This window comes from Gnatocerus cornutus, chromosome 2 (genome assembly GCF_029298725.1).
Source record: "Gnatocerus cornutus isolate USDA-ARS CGAHR chromosome 2, icGnaCorn1.1, whole genome shotgun sequence".
NCBI classification, from domain to species: domain Eukaryota; kingdom Metazoa; phylum Arthropoda; class Insecta; order Coleoptera; family Tenebrionidae; genus Gnatocerus; species Gnatocerus cornutus.
In genome coordinates, this window is record NC_142234.1 from 16,098,251 (window position 1) to 16,121,879 (window position 23,629).

Here is a 23,629-nt window from a genome sequence, read left to right on the forward strand (position 1 = left end):
ACGAAAAAATGTTTCTTCGAGATTCTGTATTTTTGTGAAGGAACACCTACTCAAAAGCCACCGGATGTTTTGCTCTAGAGTGTGAACATGCCAATTTTTTTTTTTTACTTATGATTTTCAAATTGATCTAATCATGTCGCACTTTTCCTAGTGATTTAATTTGTCTTTGATTTACAATCCTCAAAAAATGGCTTTATTCAAAAGTCGCTAATAAATATTTTCACCTTGTCAAAAAAAAATTTTCAATTTCATTGAGGGGCTTTACGCGGAGATGTTTGCTGTACTATTTGAAAAGTCAAAGCCGTAAACCTACTAAAAATTTGATTGAATCTACAATTTTCGGTTTTGATTAAAATTTTTCTTTTCTGTTGAAAGATTTGTATTTTGGCAAAATGTTATGAATAGGCAAGTCAGATGTAGTGACTTTTAATATTTATGTCACCAGTGTTTCAGGGTTTATTAAAAAAATTGTAAAAAAATAAATCTTTCTAAAAAACCTTTCTTTCTGCTTCATTGTTTTGTTTTTATTTCCCAAATTTCTATAATATGTCTGTATTGTATTAAAAGTGTCTGAGTTTTTGATTTATTAAAAAGTGATCGAAATTTTGAAAGCGTTTTAAAAATGAAAATGTGTTTCTTATGATCTAGAATTTTGTAATTTATCAAAGTTAATGGCAAGGTCAACACTTTTATAGTAATCTCCCCGAATTTAATTTCTGAAGTTCTGAAATTACCAAAGTTTCTGACTAAAAATGTTGAAAATTGTAGGTCTTTCTACAAACTAAAAAATATAAAATTTGTTTCTTCAGGGCTACAATTTTGTAATTTGATGCAATTACTAGACAAATTAAATGTAATAACTTTAGCAGTTTTTATGTACCTGGGGTTAAAATGAACAAAATTGCAGATTAAAGATTTGAGCAACTTTAAAATAGCGCTAAACTGTTCATTTTTATTTATCAAAAATGATATCAACAACACTCACTTTGACCTTTAATTTGATTTGATGATATTTACAGAAAATGTTAAAAGGCAAACGAAAAAGTTGTAAATTAAATTTGTTTGTACACCTACACGTTTACACATTAAGAACCTCCGTTTAAGAATCAGTATGTATTCAAAGAATGTTTAAAAAAATGTAGATTTGATTACTGACCACGGAAAAAATTTAGAACGAACAATAGAATCAATTTCCAGTTTTGCTTTCATTTAAACAACGTTAATGATTTTTTAAGTTTTATTAAAATTTTCCATTGAAAGATAAAGTTGTACAACTATTAAAAACACTGCTTTAAAAATTTTTTGATTAAAATTTTGATACGATATGATCTAAATTCTGGCTTATCGCTTATCATCGTCATGTCTTGACGTTTGATTCCTAAGTTGTAAATAATTAACAAGCATGTGTTGTATGTAATTGTATAAATATATTTTTTTATCTTCAAATTTTAAACGCTATATAAATCTTAAATTCTAAGGTCAGTAAATACCGGTAAATTGGGACTTGATATCGTTGCGATTTTATCTTTTCAGTTACAATAAGTTTCTTTTTACGACATCGAAATGAACTACATTTAGAAGATAACTATAACGTACGTGAAAGATACCAGAGAGATTTAGCAACGTTTGGCCAAAAATAGCTTAAAACAATTAAACGCAAAAGATTTTTCTTTGTCGGCGCTTTTTGTTGTAATTGTTGGCCATGTAAAATGTATGTTGGTTTAAGACTCATTTCTGAACTAAAATGTTGGCAAATAGTTTTTTGTTATGTCTTCCTTTACTATTGACGTAACTTAAACACTAACAAAATTTACGATCTAGATACAACTTATTTATAATAATACCAATGTGCGCACCATCATTAAGAATTTGATATTTTGAAATCAATATACATAAAAATGTAAATATCAATTACCAAACGTCAAACAGGAAGAAGTCGAATTAATTATGTACTGAGTGATTTTGATATCACAGTTCATCATTAATTTTTTTACGCTCTTGGGCTCCTACTTTCTACACTCTGTTGCAATAATAATAGTTTTAGTTCTCGCGAAATTTAGTTCTCGATTTGTCTTTTATTTTTATATTTAATAATTATTATTATCAGAAAATTTCACAGACGATCTTGCGTTCCTTCTCGCTTTTAGTATTTCTGGTTTATCGTCCAGTAATTAATCTGATCATTGCGTATAAAGCAATTGAATTTCAAATAAACTTTAGAGGACTTTTTTATTTAATAATTCATAAATGTGAACCCAAGCAGAAATGGTTGAGGGCCACACTACACCTGCCGTCGTATAACCAAACTAACAGCGTTAGCAACAGCAACGAGTACCTTCGATAAAGGTGTGCGACGGGGAATGTAAAAATTATATTCAGCATTGATTTCTAGATAGCGCAAACTTCTTATGATCCAAAGATATTGCAAAAAATGTAAAGTTTACAAATCTAGGGATTTTTGGTATGGTGTGACACACTTTTAGGTAATATTGCGAAATTTCCAATTTCAAACGTTTAAAAAAAGTGTTTCTAGCCTCCTGCAGAATTGTTTTGCACAAAATTTGAATATTTATGATTAATTTCGAATTGGTCGTCAGACCACTAAGCGACTGTTTCTAATTATAATACCGACATTTCTACGTAACTTATCTATGCTGCCTTTTTAAAAAATCATTTTTGCGCAGAAGTGCGCGTTTTCTCAAATACGAAAAATATATTCGCGAATTGAAGGTCACCTTTTGCTGGTTGGATTGAGTTCAATGGCAATGGCCTACGAAGGAAAAAAATTAATTTGACGCAAATAAAAGGCATGATACAGCAATAAATCATTCGACCATTCGCTAATTTTACGTTTAATAGCGATATTAAAAAGATTTATCATCAAATCTAATTTGTTCGCTGTTCAAGTTTGGATCCTAGAATTTCCAAAATATCTACATACTCGCTAAGTTGTTAATCAAATGTTAGAGAGAAAGTTGTCACCAAAGGAGTGGTATTTGGAGATATGTAATTAACATTTCAAATTACAGAAATTTGGAAATGTATTTTTTGTTAGTACGAGCACCCATAAAATTTTATAACACCTCTGTTTAATGATTATTCATAAAAATGTTATCGCGAAATTGTATATTATATTCGCACATTGCCCACCATTAATTGAGTGGAACATTCAGACATATGAAGTATTTATGTTATTCGTTATTGTTATTACCCTCTTGGAGTACAATTCAAGATCAATGTCCCCTTCTCAAAAATGCAAACCAACGTCAAATGCAGCAGTACAAAAACGTGGGGATTGTTTGTAAATAAAAGGACCAGGTCTTGTGAAGAACAGCTGCACCTATCGAGCAAGTTGCTACAAGTTTCAGCTTGTCGAATGGAAAGTTTTCCTTCTATTGAATGTTGAATAAGCAAGTCGTGCCCTCACTTGATTAGAACGAGAGACTTGAAGCAAATTCCAACACCTATAAAAGACGAACGAATGTTAAAGACCTCAAAGATACGTTTAGTCCACATTCCACAAGATGGCAATCTCTTTTACAGGCAAAAAACGCGATATCACTGTTATCTTTCAATTCCTGAAATATTGATTTTGTTCATTTTAGTTTAATTCTGATATGCTTGATACAATAAACAATTAAACCGTCAAGGTGAAGTATTGTAGCATGTAATGTTAAATATTTTTTGTTTATTACGCGCCGCGTCGGTGCAAAATTGTAACACTTCGTAGAGACAGGAATTTGTTTAAATATTTACGCCACGGACGTAGATATTTAAATTTCAATAAAAATGAACATTTTTATGAATAATCAAAAATGTGACTTTGCAGAAAGCAGCGTCATATAAGATAATACGGAAAAATGTAAACATTTCAACATTAACCGCATTGTTCATCCTGAACTGAATAATGAATTCATGGTATCAGTACGCCACTGACACATTCTTTGCCGACACCGCCAGTCTGCGACCGTTGTCGTGGAAATTTCCACTGACTTTATTATACACCCAAGAAATGAACCGTAGGCAATGCATGGATTGTACGCCAATTGGGTGAAACAGATCCGTATTCGATATTTCGTGGAAGGTAATACTGCCGACTTGGATGACGCCGGCGTTTAAGAATTTAGAACGGCGCCACTTTTTGCTACAAGAGGAGCTTAGAACCTGTCGTGAATTTCTGTGTTTTTTAGATGTAGCTGCAAGTGTTGGAAGGTCGTGAAAGCCGGCTCTGGTGGGTCCGAATATTCGCTGCAAGAACTACGTTCACCACACCTTCCGCCTTTGCAGATGTAGGTATATTTATACAGGCGGGATAGGCCAATAGTCGGCATCTTACTCTATGACACCTTCGCAAAAACAACCTTGAATGTCACTTCCCGAACCCACGAGGCATGAAGAACTAGATTTGTTGCATCATGTCCTAAAACTCTTTTTTTTTGTTGCGTCAGGATGCTTTGTCATAATTGCTTTTAGTACCTATAAATTATTTCCTCAAGTTGTTACACAACGATGTAGAATTTTCGGCTTGAGTCATAGGAAACGAGCGTTTTATAAGGGTTTCACAGAAAGTCAAAAAAACATAGACCTAATCAGTTCCTTAATTTTATCGGTATCAAAATATTAAAATCGAGGAAACTTTCTGATGATTTGCTAATATCGATAAAGCATCGACACAAATATTTTCGGTTACTTTTATGGTTTGTGATAGTCATGGATTGCGACTAGGACCACGAAAGTTACATCATCTCAAAAACTAATAAAGTGAAGTTTATTTGTCCAACTTTTATCTTCCCGCTCTTTAATTTAATGTTTTTTTTTTAGAGTTTTAGCACTTTTTTCAAATATCAAGCTATAAAACATCCACGCCTATGCATATTAATCGCGAAATTTATTGTAAAAAAGTTTGCGTAAAATTCCTTGATACGCTCCTATCAAGGATTAATTCTTCCGCGACTCTCTGATTCATCCTATTACGTAAACATATTACCATTTCATTCAAAATTGTTTTGTATTTTAATTATAGCGTAACTAGATACTATTTTTAGTTACGAACTGGTTATATCCAGTTAGCAGTTCTTATCTGAAAGTCAGCGATTGCATTCCAACTTTTCCATAGGCGTCGCAAATTCCTGTTTCCGAAGGGTTCAACAAAATTCTGTGTGTAATAATTTGGATTTTTTAACAGTCATTAGAGCCAGTGACTTGACATTGTGGCTTGCAATAAATTGATGATAAAAAATGGTGGCACGCATTTGATAAATGAGCAATTAGTTACAGTTATTAATTTTTTGATAACGAAGTGTAATATTGATAAGGTACAACCACTAGCGAACAAAGTTTACAAGACTTGCGAAGAGTAAAAAAGGTTAAAACAAAACGGAGATTTTGAGTGCATTTCTTGGAAAAATGAATGTACTCAGCACTGTAATTTAAAATACATAGAGAATGGCGTAAAAAAAATAATTCCAATATTTGAACATATTTTATTGCAAGTTTATTTATAAGGTGATAAGAATGGAACTTTCCCGATTTTCCAGAATTCGCTGTATTCGGCAAAACTTCTTCCAAAATTAGACAAAGTCAGTGTTTAAATAAAAAATTAAAAAGTAACAAAACAATGACATTTTTAAAACAAAAAAAAACACGAAAGGACTATCTTATTTTAAATGTTAAAACTTTCAAGCAAAAAGCACAATTTTTTAGTTTAAAAAACTGGGAAATTTAAGGCAACATCCCAGAATTTTTGAAACGGGTGCTCCACCGAAAGTTGAGACACTACCGGCCTCTCTCTGCCAGCCCAGAATTACATACAGAAACCTGTACTCAAACGTCACTTGTCATCAACTTTGGCGCGAAACGTTTTTAACCTAAACTTGCCACAATTTTATCATGTCTGTTATTTTCGATTGTCACGGCCAAAGTCTCCAAAATCCCGTCCAAACTTTCATGAAGCTTATTGATAAAAAAACCGCCAAGCATGAAGACAACCTTGAAATTAATATCTGTGGCCAAATTTACCACCAAAACGTTATCCTGGAAGAAGTCGATATTATTGTACGTATAATTCGCAAAAACTGGTTTTATTTGCAGAATGCGATTTTGGACGACACTCTAATTTCGTTCAGTGATTTAATTCAGATGAGAGAAGTCATTAATAAGTGTTTGAAACTGATTATTTTTTCTCTAAATGAGTGTGAAAGTGACAAGCTTAAACAAAGGTACATAACTTCTTCAAGTGCGCTTATAAAGACTTTGGTGCCGTTGATTCTACCGATTTTTGAGCTCGAAAAGGAGATTTATCAGAAACTAACAAACTCAGCCTCTGGGAAAGAGAAATGCCCCATTTATCAGTACTTTCACACATTTCAAGAGGTTCACTGCTACTTATTGCTCTTTAAGTACATTACTGGAAAGTCTGAGGAACTGGAAGAGCACCTAGAGTTTGTTATAAAAGACATGGTTCTGCTAAGTGAAAAGGCTTATCAACAAAGCAGCACCACTCCATTTGTGTGCCCCTGCAACAAGAAGTTCTGGCTCATCCTCCAACTACTATCAGAGAAAGCCTTGGGCAACGATTCTTTTTGGTTAATATCCAATAAAGTAGTGGAAAATAGTAATAATGAGCATATAGTGTGGTTGTTGAGCAACATAGCAGACTTGCAAGGTTTTGATCAAACAGATAATTACACAGGTGCTCAAAGTGAGAGGATCAAACCAAACTACACGTTACTGGAAAAGTCTCTGAAGAATATTATCACCACTGCTGAGTTTAGTAGTTCTGTTCTGTCCACGTTGAAATCTCTTGAGCCTCTTCTTTGCGATTTGTGGCTGAAGTGGCCCAAAATTGAAATACATCAAGTCCTCTGGGAGTACTTCAGTAAAAGACTGAACGTCTCTGTAAGAAGCTCCACATCTCTGTCGTTACCACAGTTGACAGAATTAATTGATACAATTCTCTGGGCACCCAAAGACTGCCAAGAAGATTTTGAATTGTTTATATCCATGCTGTGTAAACATTTGATTGAGTACCCTCACCACTGGGGCAAAATGAAAGGGCGCATTTACTCCCAATTGGGTCCAAACAAAATGAAAGATCTCAACCAAGGAGGAATATTCAACGTCCTTTTGTTGTTCGTCTCTCTAACTAGAGTCAATTTTGACGAACTCTCAAAGAAATTCATGTTGTTCATGGAAAACCTTCCTGTTGAAAAGAAACAAAATCAATTAATTTGGAATTTCTACAGTGCTTTTGTAAGTATTTCATTAATTATTGACATGAAATGAGTTCATTTTATTTAGATCATCCGCCATCTGCGCGAAAATCGAGACCTGGAAGCATCAATTTCCCCGTTTATAAAAATGCTAGAAGAAGCCTCCACTGACAACAAGTCATTCCATCTGATCAAATCTTTTGTCTACGACTTCGAGCACATAATGACAGCCAGCACCAATCTTCAACTTCACCAGTGGCTCTTGATAAACAGTTGGATCCACAAGTACATGACGACGTGTTACTACTCCGATTTGGTAACACTCCTCAATGTCTTACTGAAAACTCTTGAGATGGTCAATCGGGAACAAGTCTGGTGCGAGTGGGAGTCCCCATTTCGAAACTACGTTTATCCCGCGTTGAAATACTCCCGTAGCACCCCGGAAGTCACTGGGACTCTTGCAGCCAAAATTGCAGTTTTATTTCCGAGTCTCCTTCCCGAGGCTTTCACTTTTTTTACCAGTGAATTCGTTAATTCCAAAGTTACTGCAAGTTTCCTGTGCGTGGTTCTGGATGACTATCCGAATTCGTTCGTGTTGTCTTCACAACAGGAGATTGTAGCTCTGCAAAGTTGGGCCAAGTTTTGTTTGTTAACTCGAGACGGGTTTGAAGAGTTAACAAGAAAAGTAGTTAAATTGGACTGTATCCCGGAGCATCTTAAAACTTTGTTAGTTTCAGCCAAGGATCCACTGATCGCTTTTATAGATCATGTCGGTTCGAATCTTAAAAACAGTCTTCAATCTCCTGTTGTGAGCAAACTATGCGAAGCCTTTTTCGGCCAAGCCGAGCGCTGGATCACCCAGTATTTCACCCAACCTGAAAACGAACTTATAGTTTTACGAATTTACACGTGTTTGGGCCTCGCATTCTTCAAAATTGGTTCTTTGCTGTACGACAAACACAAAGCAAATTGTCCATTTGCGCGTCTTATGACCCCACTGTTACTACCAACTGAAATCATGATTGGAAAACCTGTAAATGCGTATATTTTACAAAGTATCAAAAAGACGTGGCACCTCTACTTTGAAGCCACAGTGAAACTTAACACTCCTAACGACGCTTTCATTGATCGAATTTTGCGCGAAATAGTTGCAAGATACATGCCACATTTCGCAACAGTGGATTCCCCCATGCTCAAAAGTCTGGAAAATGAAAACACAGCGGAAATTCTCCTTGACAAGATTGCGAATGTGTTTTTTAAACAGTCTACGAAAGAAGCGGAGTCCACTATTTTTAAATCGTTGAAGCTAACTAATGACTTTGTGGTAAGCACGACATCGCGGGGATTATTAAAAACTGTTGTAAATAAAACAGTTTATGGCCTCTTTGAGCTGATTATGTTTCATAATCAGCGGAATATGGCCTTGTCTGTTGTTACAAGTATAGTTGCATCACCGTTATATAATCATGTAAAAAACGATTTAGAAGAAGTCATTATGAGTATTACTGAAAAACATTTAGCGTTTAACACTTCGAGCTATTTTCAGTTGTTGGGGTATCTCTCAAAGGTGGTGACGTCGAGTTTAAGAGCTCTAACTCCTCGCATCAAACAACATGTCGCAAATGTGGAGAGAATGAGGGGAGTTGGATATGACAAAACTTTACGTCTGAATATGGAGCGATTTGAAGCAAACTTGTTGAAACTGTGATTTTTTAGTGTTTATTTTACTTATACGTACTTTATAAATCATTTAAATTGAGATTTCTGTTTATTTACTTCAGTGATATCTAAGGTAAGTTACCAAGTCTTTTGTAGTCAATCTTCTCAAGCTGGACTAGCGGTCTCAATTGCTCGGCGAAAATCCGCATATCTTCAGCTATCGCATCTTGGCCAGACGGTGCTAATACTGATAATTCAACTAAATAACTTTGAGAAATGGGCTCCACACCTTCGCCTGATTTAGTTGCCATACTTCCCATTTTGAAAATTTTTGATACTGTAATTTTCATTCTCCCTTTCCTGAACATGTAACCTCTTGCAATGTACTCAAAGTCCACTCTACAACCTAATTCTGTTAAAAACTCTACAACTGTTGAACTACAAGCCATATCAATGCTGGATCTAACAACAGTGGGGCGATTTTTGTCACCCAATTCTTGTTGGCCTACATATCTCAATTGCCATGGCGCGTCTGGTACATCCAGGGCTCGGCGAACACGCAATGGTAGAACCATTGGGCCCCCAGTATTTGTTGCTCTTAATGTAAAGTATAATTCATGGTCATGGAATGATTCAGGACCACTGTCGACGTTATCACAGAGTCCTCTTAGGCGGTGTAACAAGACTTCCACGTATTGGTCCAAAACTGAGCCCTGGAGCAAATACTCCTGGTTTGGGATAATGTTACATTTTAAAGCTGCATTCAGGGAATCTATTGCGGTTCCTGGGGTTGTCATGGCGCAGTACACTGAAGCAGGAGGTGGAGATTGCTTAAATTCATAATTAAAAAACAGGAAAGTGATAAAACTTACGCTAAATTTGCGATAAAAACTGTTCACTTATAGGTTATTTTGTTTACGTTCAGTTTGACATTTGAGTTGGTTACTTTTCACTGTTTTTTTTTATAACAGTTGGTGCTTAATTTGAAATAATTTGTTCATTTGTAAAGATTTCTGAACAAACGATGGATCTAGCCATAGGCAGATTAAAATTTGCATAAATGTCTTTCAAAATTGCGCCAAATTGATGTAAAAAACGAAAAAATTACCTCGACAAACATGAATATGATTTCTAAATAGAAACGGTTGGTAACAACTTAAGTCCCTAAACTTGTCAACTGTCAAGAGTTCTGAAAAGCCGAGTTGTGCCAGTCATTCAGCGTTTGTATTTTCTGAGTTTCAGTGTTATTGTTTGATAGAAGTTCGAATAAAATACTCAACAATGACTCAGGCCGAACCGGAACGCGAGAAGTCCCTCCAAGACTACAGGAAAAAATTAGTTGAACATAAAGAGGTTGAGTCCCGTTTGAAAGAAAGTACGTAAAAATTGGTTTTCTAAGCCTTTGATTGTAATGATTTGATCGTAGTGAGAGAACAGCTTAAGGATTTGACTAAGCAATACGATAAATCAGAAAACGACCTCAAGGCTCTTCAAAGTATGGGGCAAATCGTGGGCGAAGTTTTGAAGCAGTTGACTGAAGAAAAGTGTAAGTAATTGTCTAATATGTGTAACTTTTTAACTCAGATTTATTATGCCTAATTTTCTTAGTCATTTTCATATTTTCTATGCATTATTTTTAAGAAAAAACACAGATTCAGGTGCTACGTTTTCATTTGATTTCAATATTCATTGTACCAGTCTAGGTATTTTAACAACTGAAAACTTTATTAAATAGACCGGCTTCTTATAATTTTGAAACTGATGAAACTTGAATTTTTTCTAAATTTTTCAAAAAAATTGATGAATTGAGTTAGAAAAAGGGGTTAAAAATCAGGATAAAAAGTCAAATTCAACGTTGTTTTTTGATGTTTTGGTAGAAATACCGGTTTTTGTTAAAGAAAATGCATAGAAAATAGGAAAATGACTAAGAAAACTATATAATTAATCATAAGTAATCTGAATTACAGTTACACATATTAGCCTACTTAAGTATTTTAGTTCTCATTCCTCTTAGCTGGCACCGACTGTTGGTTAATCATAATTTAATGTTTAGTTATAGTGAAGGCAACAAACGGCCCCCGTTACGTAGTTGGTTGCCGCCGCCAGCTCGATAAGACCAAACTAAAAGCAGGCACACGTGTTGCTCTTGACATGACCACTTTAACTATAATGCGTTATTTGCCTCGGGAGGTTGATCCTCTTGTTTATAACATGAGCCATGAAGATCCAGGAGATGTGACTTACTCAGCTATTGGAGGCTTGTCTGAACAAATTCGTGAACTACGTGAAGTCATTGAATTACCTCTCTTAAATCCTGAGCTCTTCATGAGAGTGGGAATAACTCCACCCAAAGGTTGCTTACTTTATGGTCCTCCAGGTACAGGAAAGACCTTATTAGCAAGAGCTGTGGCTTCTCAGTTAGATGCCAACTTTTTAAAAGTCGTCTCCAGCGCAATAGTTGACAAATACATCGGCGAATCTGCTAGATTAATTAGAGAAATGTTTAATTACGCGAAAGACCATCAACCTTGCATTATTTTCATGGACGAGATTGACGCCATCGGCGGGCGCCGGTTTTCTGAAGGTACTTCTGCTGATCGTGAAATTCAAAGAACTTTGATGGAGTTGCTGAATCAAATGGATGGTTTTGACTCTCTTGGTCAGGTGCGACTTCAAATTTGATTTAAGTTTGAGCTAATTAATTTTAACAGGTTAAAATGATCATGGCAACAAACAGACCCGACACTTTAGATCCCGCTTTGTTGCGCCCAGGTCGTTTGGATCGTAAAATCGAAATCCCACTTCCCAACGAGCAGGCACGACTTGAAATTCTAAAAATTCACGCTGGGCCCATTGCAAAGCACGGCGAAATTGATTACGAGGCCATCGTGAAGTTGTCTGATACATTTAATGGAGCCGATTTAAGGTATTTGTATATTATGTAACGAGGACTATCATTTTAGTGACGATGATTTTTTTGTTGTGTTATGACACTCTTTTTATTTAGGAACGTTTGTACGGAAGCTGGTCTCTTTGCGATTCGTTCAGAGAGAGAGTATGTCATCCAAGAAGACTTCATGAAAGCCGTCAGAAAAGTTGCAGATAACAAAAAATTGGAAAGCAAACTGGATTACAAGCCGGTTTAATATTGTGAATAATTTAATAAACCCCTTTTGTGTATCTTTTTATTACAATTATCAGATAAACTGATCACTTGGAGATCGTCCAAACGTGATGAGATTTTTAATGGCGATTATTCCTTGAGGAGTTGTACTCATTATACTCCGACTTCTGTACTCGGAAGTGCGATATTTGTACTCAGTTTGGCTTTCAACTTCAACGGATTCGTCACAAGGTAAAGCCGGTGTGGCAGTTTTTCTAAGTGCTGGGTCAGGAGTAATATCCTCAAGCTCAGAATACAGCATTATGAACTGTAGATAACTTTTCGTTTTGTTTTGCCCGAATCTTTTTTCGAAGAATCTCCTTTTCGACCTCGGGCAAAACAAAGTGATGAATCAAATCTGCTACCAACTCTTCCTCTTCATCCAACCTTGTTTTTGTCCTGAAAGAAAGGCTTTTACAACTGGAAATGTTTACATGTTTTTTACGCTTCTTTCAGTTTATAGGCTTCGTCGTCGATTTTCTTCGCTAGCTGGCGGACATACTCCTTCGCCGCTTCGTGAGGTAAACTCCAAACCTTCTTTTATTATATCCTGTAGCGTTTCAAAAATTTGCCGGTGAAGAAGGGCATAATTAATAATTAAATACTTTAGGGACTTCTTCAGATGCTTGGGTTTATAACATCACGGCGTTAACATCGTAGCCAGAGTAGAATTAAGAACATCACAATCTAGAATAATAGATTTAACGTACCGTTTATGTAAGTTCTTAACTACCGTTCATTCCGTTTATCTAAATAGTTTTGTATCCGTGTTAGGAATTATTTTTCTATTGTGGCCGCCTTGAGGCAGCGGATCAACCACGTGTTACCGCCTCAGAATTTCAGCTAGTGGAAGTGCTATAACTTTTCACCCGAATTTCACGTTGGGTTCGGTAATCCCGTTTCAACTTTCCTATCTTCTCTTATCTCTTCACAACGTTTATGTTTCGGTCCCATTCGAGTACAATGGTCCGAACTTCTTCTTCTTCTTCTTTTCTATCTCTATCTAAAATTTCATAAATTAATTATCTCCCCTTTGCGCATTTATTTACCATCGCTTAATATCGGTCCAGTCGCACTTTACAAGAACTAACCCTTAGATGTAAACAAGGTACCGGCTTGTCACCGACACGCGTCGTGAGTGCGCATAACCGATTGTGACTTCCGGTGAATTCAAAATATTACACTTTTTCACTACGGGTTTAAGCGATTTATTTTACCGCCGTATAATATCGAGTACCGCGAGAGATTTCCGTGATGAGAAAGACATCATTGTGACTTTCGATATCGTACCACGAGGTGCGGAGAGTTATCGCCATTTTATTATCTTAATTTCTACCGTCGATCCACGACAGTGGATGTCGTTCTGATCATAACATATCGAATGGAAGTTTCTCTAGATTAGAGGTAATTATGGAATTTTTCGCAATACTCGTGTTAACTTTAAATTCCCATTAGAAACTTCTTTGGGAGAGTCCCAATCGTAGTCGTGCTTTGGGAGAATACCAATATTAGTCGCTATACCTCTTGAAATTCTATCCTGAAAGCCATGAGGACATAGGACTACCGTCCAACTTTTCGGGTGTCCCGATCCTTATTGCGGATGCCGTCGTCCTCGGCCCATTGACAGCGATCCAAACAACACCAAAGATAAGTGGTACCCTATAGTTTTGCGTTCGAGAACCTCAAGTCAAGTTTAGTTGCACCGACGCCTCTTGAGATTAAGTAACCTGTACCTGTATTTCCTACTGACTTAGAAGGGCGAGTTGGTAGGCAGTTTTAATGCCCTGAGTGAGCGACACATGCCGTAGCGTTAAGCTCGCGTCTTTTGTGTGTATTTTCATTTTATTTTCATTTTGTAAAAGATGCAGATCTGAATCTTCATATAGTTATTAAATAAATTGTTCGATCAGGACCTGCTTCACAGATGTCTTGACTTAGCAATTTCACATTATCTTGAATTAGTCAGAATTTAAACAACCATGTAAAGTTCATTAATAGATGACAATTTTTGTTTTAGTAATTTTCAATAAATTCAGTCTTATTTCAGTGACCTTCTGCGGGGGTTGCTGATAGTGTTAAACCGCAGTGGCGCCCAATATCTTTTATCTGCCTAGTTTAGGAAATTTAAAAGAATCCTTACTTCGACCTAAATGCTCTCCGGCGTAAAGCTGCCGTTTGCTTTTGTGTTTGCACGGTTCTGAACAAGAAGTTGCTACAATCCTCAAGATACAAGTGAACAGTTTCTTGTTGAACTTTAATGATTTGTTTAAACATTTCGTAGTGTTCTCGTCTGCGGCGAACTTCAACTTGTCGTCGACCAGCTTCAACAGCCTCTCTGTCGTATCTTTCGCGCTCAAGAAAAACACAAATTGCGTGAGCCCGCTCCTCTTCCAATAATCGTCGCAATTCTTTATTGAGGAAGTCTAACAGCGAACCAACAATAGAGCTTTGCAGGTGATCTAAACTTTTTTGCAATCTGTGAACCTAAAGCGGTGATCATAACAACTGAAAGAGTTTCTAGGACCTTTTCCGTTGAAACTTGTTCTAATCGCTGTTCAATTTTTATTTTCAGTTTGTAGTCGTGCGTTTGAACGTTCTCTTCATGCAAAAGACCACTGGAGTATTTGAATTCTTGTATTAATTCTCTGCATCTTTCACGACCTTCGTATATCTAACAGACGATTCACATGTGGACATTAACTTATTTTTATACATACATGCATCCGAGCAGCTCGTCCTTTTATAACAGACCGAATGAAAACAATTGATTGATAAAACTCTTCGTCGGAGTCGGCGATGGCTTCCACTTCCGGTGTGCTTATAACCGACGCAGGAGATTTTGATTACCTCTTTTGGTTTTATCACGCAGCTGTTGTAACTTTTGGCCTCTTTCAGCAAGTTTCATTTCCGCAAACTGTTTAAGTTTTGCTTCGCTCCTTTTGGTGGACTTTTTGTGCATCTCCGCTAGCATGTTCTCTAATAGTTTCAATCTGAGATTTTGGATGTCTTGAATTTCTTGTTCTCTGAAAGCCCATTCGTCTCTCCATTGTTTCGATGATTTCTCTCCGTTTTTCTAAATCAGCTTCGGTCTTAACTTCACATCTTGCTTCCCATGCGCGTTTCATTCGCGCTCGTTCTAGTAGTTCTACTTCGTGTTGACCAGCAGGCAAACCCGCACGTAGATAACGCGTTTTTTAATGTTAAAGACCTCAGAAGTCTTACCCTAATTTAGAAAATCAAGTTTAAGAAGCTCTGAATCCGTTGTCCCTGTAACGACGAAAAAAGGTTCCCCCACGGGGACGTCTGAACTGAGGTATCTCTACATGCTGTTTGAGTCTTCTTGTTCTTGTTCTTAACGCCTGGTTTGAGGAGAGATTTTTCCCTGCTGGTGGGCTGCTCAAGTTGCAATGCGGGAATAAACTTAACTCCGACGTTAAATTTAGGGAAATCAAAGTATCTGAAACGATCAGCGCCAACAACATCCACTTTTCTACTTTGTAGTTGTAGACTTGGATGGCGTTTGGATTTGTACCCCATCATCGAGGCGGGTAAGGGCGCTGATCGACGACGTAACAAATTGTTTGCGAGGGTGTTTTTAAAACAACTGAAAAATTCATTAGACTAGCTTCTTATAATTTTGAAACTGATTAAAAACTTCTAATGTTGACTGAAAGAGTTGAATAAATAGATTTTGGTGAAGTTTTATTAGTCCAAGAATTTTACATTTATATTTAAGTCTGCTGAATCTGCTGAATGAAATCTTTTACTGACATTAAGAATAGTTAATAAAATATAATATGTAATGAGTGTTAATTTGCTTCTTCCATGATCTCATTTTCGTCGTAGTCCGTTGAAGCTCTGCAAAAAATATAATTAAATTGGTACAAATGGCCTTGAATGTTTCCTTACCCAAAAAGTCCACTAACAGCCCTTTCTAACCTCTCCAATACATCCGAGTCTTACACAACAAGGATCAGTGGCGATCTGTTTAAATTTTTGAAATTGAATTGCAGTCAAAAGAGTCTTTTTTCTCTATCAATAACTGGTTGTGCCCCTTTGAAATGGGCTTTAAAGAAAACAATTGCATCGATGTCCTGATTATCTGGTATGATAGCAATTCTGTCTGCTACCACTTCTAATTTGGCATAGTAGTCTCTTTCATCTAGTAACACTCTTAATTTAAACAGCTTATTATCATTAGCCATTTTGTTCGCTCTTCTCAATCTCAACTGTCGCATTTCGGCCCAATTCACTAGAATCTCCTTATCTGAAAAGATAAGCAGTTTTTTTAATTTTTTTATAACTTGGGAGAATCAATTGCATTACCTTCGACCATATTTTCCCCCATTAAAGCCCAAGAAAAGAATCAAAACTCTCCTTGACCCTGAACCAAACAGTTGACACTTGACGTCACGTCACACTTGACGTTGCTCAGACGATACCAAACACAGCCAACACAAAATACCCGTTTGAAACTGCTGTATATTATGTGTTGCATATTATGTTATTAATTATTTCTCAAATATTTTTCATTCTTTCTTTGATATGATTAATTAACCTTATTGACTGATCACAAAATGGCTGAGTTGGACGACGAAAAATCGTAAAAATCGATGTTATTATTATAATGTATAAAATTTGACTTATAGTCATTTTCCCATTTTGAGTGCATTATTTAAAAAAAAACACAGATTCGTGTCTGGCTCACATTTCTAAGAAATCTTTACAAAACAGAGTAGTTTTCAATATTTTTAGAATAAAAATCTGGCCCAAATTTTTAAAAACGCCATAAAAATCCATGTTTTAATAGACAAAATGTGCTTAAAACAAGTCATTTTCTTAATTTTTTGTTTTCGAAAAGACCTCAATAGACCGTTTTTCAAACTCAACAAACTTGAAATTTTTTCTAAATTTTTCTAAAAAATTGATGAATTAAGTTAGAAAAGGGGTTAAAAATCAGGATGAAAAGTCAAATTCAACGTTGTTTTTTGATGTTTTGGTACAAATACCGGTTTTTGTTAAAAAAATGCATAGAAAATAGGAAAATGCGACTGAGAGGTCAATTTTAAGTCTTTTTGCGACGAGTTGTACCAGTTGTACCAAACTCATCGAAAGACAGACTTTTCGTCAAAGGACCAATAATACAGGCTGTCCCAGAACTCGCGCCCCAAAGAGAAAGGGCTTATGGAGGCAACAATTCTGAACCAAAATTTTGAAACCATAATTTTTTAACTAAAAAAATAACCGAGATAAGACAAAAAAACTGTAGCCAATCCCGAAGCTGAACAGAATTTGAAAATTGGTAACTATGGACACATACTATCATCCATTGGTCAGTTAAATATTAGACTCTCGTTGCCTAGGAAATTGGGATGGGCATTTACTCCAGTTCTCAAATAAGCTTTCGGGATTGGTTGTTAACTTTTTATCAGTTCTCGAATACTATTAAACTTAGTCAATTTTTGTTTTGAAATTTACCATCTGTATTGCTGTCGGCACCCTCCCTTGCTCTCTGGGGCCCGAGTTCTGGGACACCTGTATACATCCAAAACATACACTACACATATTCGGTTGCACCTAACTCATGAAAAGACTTCTAGTCAAACGACAGTTATTATACGCGCGAAACATACATTAGACATAGAATTTGATATGAAATAGTGTAAGCTTCAATAAAAAATTTAAATTACATATTATTTTGCAATTTCTTTAAAGCCACATTAAATATTTTTTTCTTATTAAAATTTCATTTTAAATTCAGGGGTTTTCAGACTTATTTTGTAGGTCCAAAACTTGTAATTGTAATACAATAATACACGGCAGCTCAGCTGATGAGAAAACTAGGCATAATTAATCTGAGTTACAGTTACACATATTAAACTACTTAAGTATTTTAGTTCTTATTCCTCTTAGCTGGCACCGACTGTTGGTTAATCATAATTTAATGTTTAGTTATAGTGAAGGCAGCTAACGGCCCCCGTTACGTAGTTGGTTGCCGCCGCCAGCTCGATAAGACCAAACTAAAAGCAGGCACAAGTGTTGCTCTTGACATGACCACTTTAACTATAATGCGTTATTCGCCTCGGGAGGTTGATCCTCTAGTTTATAGCATGAGCCATGAAGATCCTGGAGATGTGACTTACTCAGCTATTGGAGACTTGTCTGAACAAATTCGTGAACTACGTGAAGTCATTGAATTACCTCTCTTAAATCCTGAGCTCTTCATGAGAGTAGGAATAACTCCACCCAAAGGTTACTTTATGGTCCTCCAGGTACAGGAAAGACCTTATGAGCAAGAGCTGTGGCTTCTCAGTTAGATGCCAACTTTTTAAAAGTCGTCTCCAGCGCAATAGTTGACAAATACATCGGCGAATCTGCTAGATTAATTAGAGAAATGTTTAATTCCGCGAAGGACCATCAACCTTGCATTATTTTCATGGACGAGATTGACGCCATCGGCGGGCGCCGGTTTTCTGAAGGTACTTCTGCTGATCGTGAAATTCAAAGAACTTTGATGGAGTTGCTGAATCAAATGGATGATTTTGGCCATAAATGTCATGTCAAATATTTTGTTAAATAATTATAGTAAGATCGAAACTGATAAATGTACTTATGCAAGTAACAAAAAACGAAAGTTAGATAAATTTAATAGGTATGTAATAGTAATTATGTAATACTCCTAATTGTTATATATGTATTTCATGAATATAATATGTGTATTGTAAATATTTGTATATATTATAAGCAGCATTGTATAAAGATTTGTTAAAATCTGCTCTGGTGTATTGGTTTCTCATTTAAATATGGTTTATATATTGTATGTATGATTGAATAAATGCTTGTTTTCTTAAAATTTGCTGTTGTCATTATAAATCACAACATAACTTATACAATTTTACAAAAGTTTTACAAGTGGGAAGTTTTTAGAGGCCTTTTTATGAAGTACGGACGGCGTCTTTCCCTTTAAACCAATGCATTTTTCGAAGCGCGGTACGGCCACTGATGTGACGTCACGATTCCTAGGCGTAGGCTCGTAAGCTATAGTTGGCTCTGGCAGGGCCCATTGCAAAGCACGGCGAAATTGATTACGAGGCCATCGTGAAGTTGTCTGATACATTTAACGGAGCAGATTAAGGTATTTGTATATTATGTAACGAGGACTAACATTTTAGTGACGCCGATTTTTTTTGTTGTGTTGTTTTATTTAGGAACGTTTGTACGGAAGCTGGTCTCTTTGCGATTCGTTCAGAGAGAGAGTATGTCATCCAAGAAGACTTCATGAAAGCCGTCAGAAAAGTTGCAGATAACAAAAAATTGGAAAGCAAACTGGATTACAAGCCGGTTTAATATTGTAAATAATTTAATAAACCCCTTTTGTGTATCTTTTTATTACAATTATCAGATAAACTGATCACTTGGAGATCGTCCAAACGTGATGAGATTTTTAATGGCGATTATTCCTTGAGGAGTTGTACTCATGATACTCCGACTTCTGTAGTCGGAAGTGCGATATTTGTACTCAGTTTGGCTTTCAACTTCAACGGATTCGTCACAAGGTAAAGCCGGTGTGGCAGCTTTTCTAAGTGCTGGGTCAGGAGTAATATCCTCAAGCTCAGAATACACAGCATTATGAACTGTAGATAACTTTTCCTTCTGTTTTGCTCGAATCTTTTTTCGAAGAATCTCCTTTTCGACCTCGGGCAAAACAAAGTGATGAATCAAATCTGCTACCAACTCTTCCTCTTCATCCAAGCTTGTTTTTGTCCTGAAAGAAAGGCTTACAACTGGAAATATTTACATGTTTTTTACGCTTCTTTCAGTTTATAGGCTTCGTCGTCGATTTTCTTCGCTAGCTGGCGGACATACTCCTTTGCCGCTTCGTCTGAGGTAAACTCCAAACCTTCTTTTATGATATCCTCAAGATACAAGTCAACAGTCTCTTGTTGAACTTTAATGATTTGTTTAAACATTTCGTCGTGTTCTCGTCTGCGGCGAACTTCAACTTGTCGTCGACCGGCTTCAACAGCCTCTCTGTCGTATCTTTCGCGCTCAAGAAAAACACAAATTGCGTGAGCCCGCCGCTCTTCCAATAATCGTCGCAATTCTTTATTGAGGAAGTCTAACAGCGAACCAACAATAGAGCTTTGCAGGTGATCTAAACTTTCTTGCAATCTGTGGACCTAAAGCGGTGATCATAACAACTGGAAGAGTTTCTAGGACCTTTTCCGTTGAAACTTGTTCTAATCGCTGTTCAATTTTTATTTTCAGTTTGTAGTCGTGCGTTTGAACGTTCTCTTCATGCAAAAGACCACTGGAGTATTTGAGTTCTTGTATTAATTCTCTGCATCTTTCACGACCTTCGTATATCTAACAGACGATTCACATGTGGACATTAACTTATTTTTATACATACATGCATCTGAGCAGCTCGTCCTTTTATAACAGACTGAATGAAAACAATTGATTGATAAAACTCTTCGTCGGAGTCGGCGATGGCTTCCACTTCCGGTGTGCTTATAACCGACGCAGGAGATTCTACCTTTCTTATCAGAGTACAAGGAGCGAGCGCGTGTTTCCGAAGTGCTAAAGTGGCGCTATTTTATGTGATTTTGGGATATTTTTAAGAGTACCTAGTAGCTCGGTGTGGAGTTGTTTCAAGACCGGCGCAGTCCACTTGGTTTCTCTCATGCACAGTCGGGTACCTTGCATCTTAAGACACGCACAATCTTTTATTTTTGTTGCATAATCCAACCAGTATGGTAGAGTATTCAACTGTTCGACACCTATTAACAAATTATTAGAGTTTTGTGAGGGAAAAGACGTGAATTTACCAGCGAATTGGGCCCTAAATCTTGTGATTGCTTCGTCAACTTCGAAGTGCCAGCGTTTGGGGTGCTCCCCGTGGCGCATTAAAGGTCCATATAGCTCAGAAGCGTGGTTAACGTGCTCTTCTAAGCCAGTGACTGAGCGGTATTTGACGTCAACTCCGGCGTGTTTCAAATCCAATTTTCTCATTTCTAGATAAAACGGGATATAATTAGGAGAGATGAAAGTTTGATTACCTCTTTTGGTTTTTTCACGCAGCCGTTGTAACTTTTGGTCTCTTTCAGCAAGTTTCATTTCCGCAAACTGTTTAAGTTTCGCTTCGCTTCTTTTGGTGGACTTGTCGTGCAACTCCGCTAGCATGTTCTCTAATAGTTTCAGTCTGAGATTTTGGATATCTTGAATTTCTTGTTCTCTGAAAGCCCATTCGTCTCTCTCCATTGTTTCGATGATTTCTCTCCGCTTTTCTAAATCAGCTTCGGTCTTAACTTCACATCTTGCTTCCCATGCGCGTTTCATTCGTGCTCGTTCTAGTAGTTCTACTTCGTGTTGACCAGCAGGCAAACCCGCACCTACAGAACGCGTTTTTTAATGTTAAAAATCTCAACAGTCTTACCCCATTTTAGGAAATCGAGTTTAAGAAGCTCTGGATCCGTTGTTCCTGTAACGACGAAAGAAGGTTCCCACGGGGACGTCTGAACCGAGGAATCTCTAAATGCTGTTTGAGTCTTCTTGTTCTTGTTCTTAGCGCCTGGTTTGTGGGGAGATTTTTCCCTGCTGGTGGGTTGCTCTAGTTGCAATGCGGGAATAAACTTAACTCCGACGTTAATTTTAGGGAAATCGAAGTATCTGAAACGATCAGCGCCAACAACATCCACTTTTCTACTCTGGAGTTGTAGACTTGGATGGCGCTTGGATTTGTACCCCATCATCGAGACGGGTAAGGGCGCTGATCGACGACGTACGAATTGTTTGCGAGGGTGATTTGGCAAATCGGAGAACATGTTTGCAAAAATTGGACATATTTGCTGAAAATCGGGGAATTACAAAAGCTCGACAAGTGAGGATCTTACAAATGTAGTTGTGGAGAGTTTCGCGAGTAAAGCTGCTTTGTAGAAGTCTTTAGGGCCAGACACCAAGAAAAGGGGATCTGCAAAGCGAAGATTTGCAGGCAATGAAGAGATATGAGTGATTACCGTAAGCGTAGTCCAGTGGTCTCGAGGGGTCAGGTCCTGCTAAGCCTTTAATTCTTCCGACCGCCATTGTAAATAATAAAGAACTGTGATAGTTAAGCGACGTCAAATAATTTGAACCGTTACCTAGGAGGAAACTTGATCAATAAAATTTGAACATTTTGTTGCTTTTCTTTTATTGATTTTGCTCCAGTAGAGAGGTAGAAAGGTAAAAAGACTTAAAACTGAGATGTAATAAATTCAAAAAACAAAAGAAACTTCATTATAAAAACCCATGTTCTGATAATGCGGATTTATTGAACTCATTCTGATTATCTCTCTGGATCATCTCCCATGACCCTAGGAAACTTTTATGGAACTCTTCTACTACGCTAATATTTGATGTAAATGTAACATCTTCAAAGTTATTCAAAACTGAGTTCACACTGGTGAAGTTTAAAGATCCCATGCAAAGATATCCATGGGTACCATCATAGTCTTTTACCATGTATTTACAGTGCATGATGTTGTTCAATTTTTCAGTCTTATCAATAAAGAAAGTAAGTTTGGCTCCTGAAAATTCTTCCTTGTGCAGATATTCTTTAGTAAATAAAACTTACCTAATTTGATCAGATTTAAAAACTGTTTTTTTGTCGATTTCACTGAGGAAAAATCAACAATCAATCTGATTTCAACGCCTTTTTTAACAGCCTGTTCTAGGGCGTCAAAAAGCGGATTAATTGCGATCCTCATCATTGCAATATCAATGCTTTTTTTGGCTGTATTAATAAAACATAAATATGGTTCTAGAGATCGTCGGAAGTTATTATTGTCTATTATGACTTCGTATTCTGGGGGCCATCCTCTTATGTGGCTTTTGGAGTACATAACAACGCAGTTGTGTTGTTTGTAGAAGAGTTCTTCTTGTTTATACTGTTGGTTGAGGCTACGATAAGTGGTATATAAGCTTTTCCACATGAAAATCGCAGGTAGGATCAAAATCCCTGTTGCAATATCTGCATAGTTTAACATATCTACTCAATTCAGACACGAACTGTTTCAAAATTCAAATTCGACGCTAAAATAAAAAAGGAAACGAAACTTAAAGAAGTTGGGTTATGTTGTTGATGACAAGCACAGAATAGGTAATGACAAGTTTCATTAGTTCGAATTCGTATTAGTTCTAAAATTTTATATTTCAAGTTTTAATGGTTGCCTAAACTACGGTATATGTTTAATTAAACTTTTCTTTATATTTTTGCAGTTGAATGTCGCTAATTAGTACTAATTACTAATCAAATTCAACGTAAAAAACGAAAAAGATAAACAAGTTGCTTAATAAGATTTAATTTTCGTTACTTCGAATTCTTATTAATGGCCTCATCAAAACGCGTTAAGGTTGTTTAGAAGAAAATCACGAGTAATGAGAAAAAATTGAAATTAAGGGTATAGATAGTGAACTATTTAAGCCATGTCTCTGTAAATTTTCAAGTCGATTGGGAGCTTATTAACGGAGTAAAAAAATCGTAAAGTTGCGTAATTTGAATCGCTTCACTACAGTGTAAATGGAGAGAGTTAGTTGTTCTCGCAATCAATCTTTT

The 23,629-nt window shown here is 36.5% G+C and overlaps 5 protein-coding genes, 1 long non-coding RNA gene and 3 pseudogenes across 8 annotated transcripts; 4 read left to right on the forward strand and 5 right to left on the reverse strand.

Moving 5' to 3' along the window:
- The first annotated feature begins 5,825 nt into the window (after positions 1 to 5,825).
- LOC148179505 (protein MMS22-like) lies at positions 5,826 to 8,919 on the forward strand. The gene is made up of 2 exons (XM_088030371.1): positions 5,826 to 7,251; positions 7,300 to 8,919. The coding sequence occupies exons 1-2, from the start codon at positions 5,890 to 5,892 to the stop codon at positions 8,917 to 8,919; spliced, it is 2,982 nt and encodes a 993-aa protein (XP_087886497.1). The 5' UTR covers positions 5,826 to 5,889.
- On the reverse strand, positions 8,905 to 9,844 carry MED18 (mediator complex subunit 18). Its single transcript, XM_088030374.1, has 2 exons — positions 9,743 to 9,844; positions 8,905 to 9,678 (listed from the first exon to the last, which is right to left on the reverse strand). Exon 2 carries the CDS (start codon positions 9,665 to 9,667, stop codon positions 8,999 to 9,001), a length of 669 nt encoding a protein of 222 aa, XP_087886500.1. The 5' UTR covers positions 9,668 to 9,678; positions 9,743 to 9,844; the 3' UTR covers positions 8,905 to 8,998.
- Positions 9,845 to 10,012: 168 nt separating this feature from the next.
- Rpt4 (Regulatory particle triple-A ATPase 4) lies at positions 10,013 to 12,050 on the forward strand. The gene is made up of 5 exons (XM_088030372.1): positions 10,013 to 10,245; positions 10,297 to 10,416; positions 10,924 to 11,534; positions 11,582 to 11,796; positions 11,878 to 12,050. Exons 1-5 carry the CDS (start codon positions 10,152 to 10,154, stop codon positions 12,014 to 12,016), a joined length of 1,179 nt encoding a protein of 392 aa, XP_087886498.1. The 5' UTR covers positions 10,013 to 10,151; the 3' UTR covers positions 12,017 to 12,050.
- Positions 12,051 to 12,067: 17 nt separating this feature from the next.
- LOC148179508 (uncharacterized) lies at positions 12,068 to 15,004 on the reverse strand (annotated as a pseudogene). The gene is made up of 4 exons (XR_015769584.1): positions 14,881 to 15,004; positions 14,174 to 14,368; positions 12,479 to 12,669; positions 12,068 to 12,432 (listed from the first exon to the last, which is right to left on the reverse strand). The product of XR_015769584.1 is annotated as an uncharacterized LOC148179508 (transcript).
- A 714-nt stretch (positions 15,005 to 15,718) lies between these two features.
- LOC148179509 (uncharacterized) lies at positions 15,719 to 16,448 on the reverse strand (annotated as a pseudogene). Its single transcript, XR_015769625.1, has 3 exons — positions 16,360 to 16,448; positions 15,943 to 16,300; positions 15,719 to 15,891 (listed from the first exon to the last, which is right to left on the reverse strand). The product of XR_015769625.1 is annotated as an uncharacterized LOC148179509 (transcript).
- A 109-nt stretch (positions 16,449 to 16,557) lies between these two features.
- LOC148179510 (26S proteasome regulatory subunit 10B pseudogene) lies at positions 16,558 to 18,886 on the forward strand (annotated as a pseudogene).
- A 56-nt stretch (positions 18,887 to 18,942) lies between these two features.
- Positions 18,943 to 19,414, forward strand: LOC148179511 (uncharacterized). Its single transcript, XR_015769626.1, has 2 exons — positions 18,943 to 19,168; positions 19,242 to 19,414. It is a non-coding gene; the product is annotated as an uncharacterized LOC148179511 (long non-coding RNA).
- On the reverse strand, positions 19,361 to 22,138 carry LOC148179512 (cilia- and flagella-associated protein 91-like). The gene is made up of 10 exons (XM_088030376.1): positions 22,053 to 22,138; positions 21,930 to 22,006; positions 21,473 to 21,884; positions 21,096 to 21,428; positions 20,865 to 21,050; positions 20,664 to 20,816; positions 20,447 to 20,616; positions 20,254 to 20,400; positions 19,843 to 20,213; positions 19,361 to 19,798 (listed from the first exon to the last, which is right to left on the reverse strand). Exons 1-10 carry the CDS (start codon positions 22,117 to 22,119, stop codon positions 19,432 to 19,434), a joined length of 2,283 nt encoding a protein of 760 aa, XP_087886502.1. The 5' UTR covers positions 22,120 to 22,138; the 3' UTR covers positions 19,361 to 19,431.
- Positions 22,139 to 22,311: 173 nt separating this feature from the next.
- LOC148179513 (uncharacterized) lies at positions 22,312 to 23,157 on the reverse strand. Its single transcript, XM_088030373.1, has 2 exons — positions 22,649 to 23,157; positions 22,312 to 22,601 (listed from the first exon to the last, which is right to left on the reverse strand). Exons 1-2 carry the CDS (start codon positions 23,058 to 23,060, stop codon positions 22,312 to 22,314), a joined length of 702 nt encoding a protein of 233 aa, XP_087886499.1. The 5' UTR covers positions 23,061 to 23,157.
- Positions 23,158 to 23,629: the final 472 nt, after the last annotated feature.

Coding starts and splice junctions, on each gene's coding strand:
- LOC148179512 (XM_088030376.1), bottom strand. CDS start 22,119: ATGGCGGTCGGAAGAATTAAAGGCTTAGCAGGACCTGACCCCTCGAGA. Junction 21,885..21,929: donor AACTCTCCACAACTACATTT/GTAAGATCCTCA, acceptor CCCGATTTTCAG/CAAATATGTCCAATTTTTGC. Junction 20,401..20,446: donor GACGAGCTGCTCAGATGCAT/GTATGTATAAAA, acceptor ATCGTCTGTTAG/ATATACGAAGGTCGTGAAAG.
- MED18 (XM_088030374.1), bottom strand. CDS start 9,667: ATGACAACCCCAGGAACCGCAATAGATTCCCTGAATGCAGCTTTAAAA.
- Rpt4 (XM_088030372.1), top strand. CDS start 10,152: ATGACTCAGGCCGAACCGGAACGCGAGAAGTCCCTCCAAGACTACAGG. Junction 10,417..10,923: donor GCAGTTGACTGAAGAAAAGT/GTAAGTAATTGT, acceptor TTTAATGTTTAG/TTATAGTGAAGGCAACAAAC. Junction 11,535..11,581: donor GTTTTGACTCTCTTGGTCAG/GTGCGACTTCAA, acceptor TAATTTTAACAG/GTTAAAATGATCATGGCAAC.
- LOC148179505 (XM_088030371.1), top strand. CDS start 5,890: ATGTCTGTTATTTTCGATTGTCACGGCCAAAGTCTCCAAAATCCCGTC. Junction 7,252..7,299: donor GGAATTTCTACAGTGCTTTT/GTAAGTATTTCA, acceptor CATTTTATTTAG/ATCATCCGCCATCTGCGCGA.
- LOC148179513 (XM_088030373.1), bottom strand. CDS start 23,060: ATGTTAAACTATGCAGATATTGCAACAGGGATTTTGATCCTACCTGCG. Junction 22,602..22,648: donor TTTAAATCTGATCAAATTAG/GTAAGTTTTATT, acceptor AAGAATTTTCAG/GAGCCAAACTTACTTTCTTT.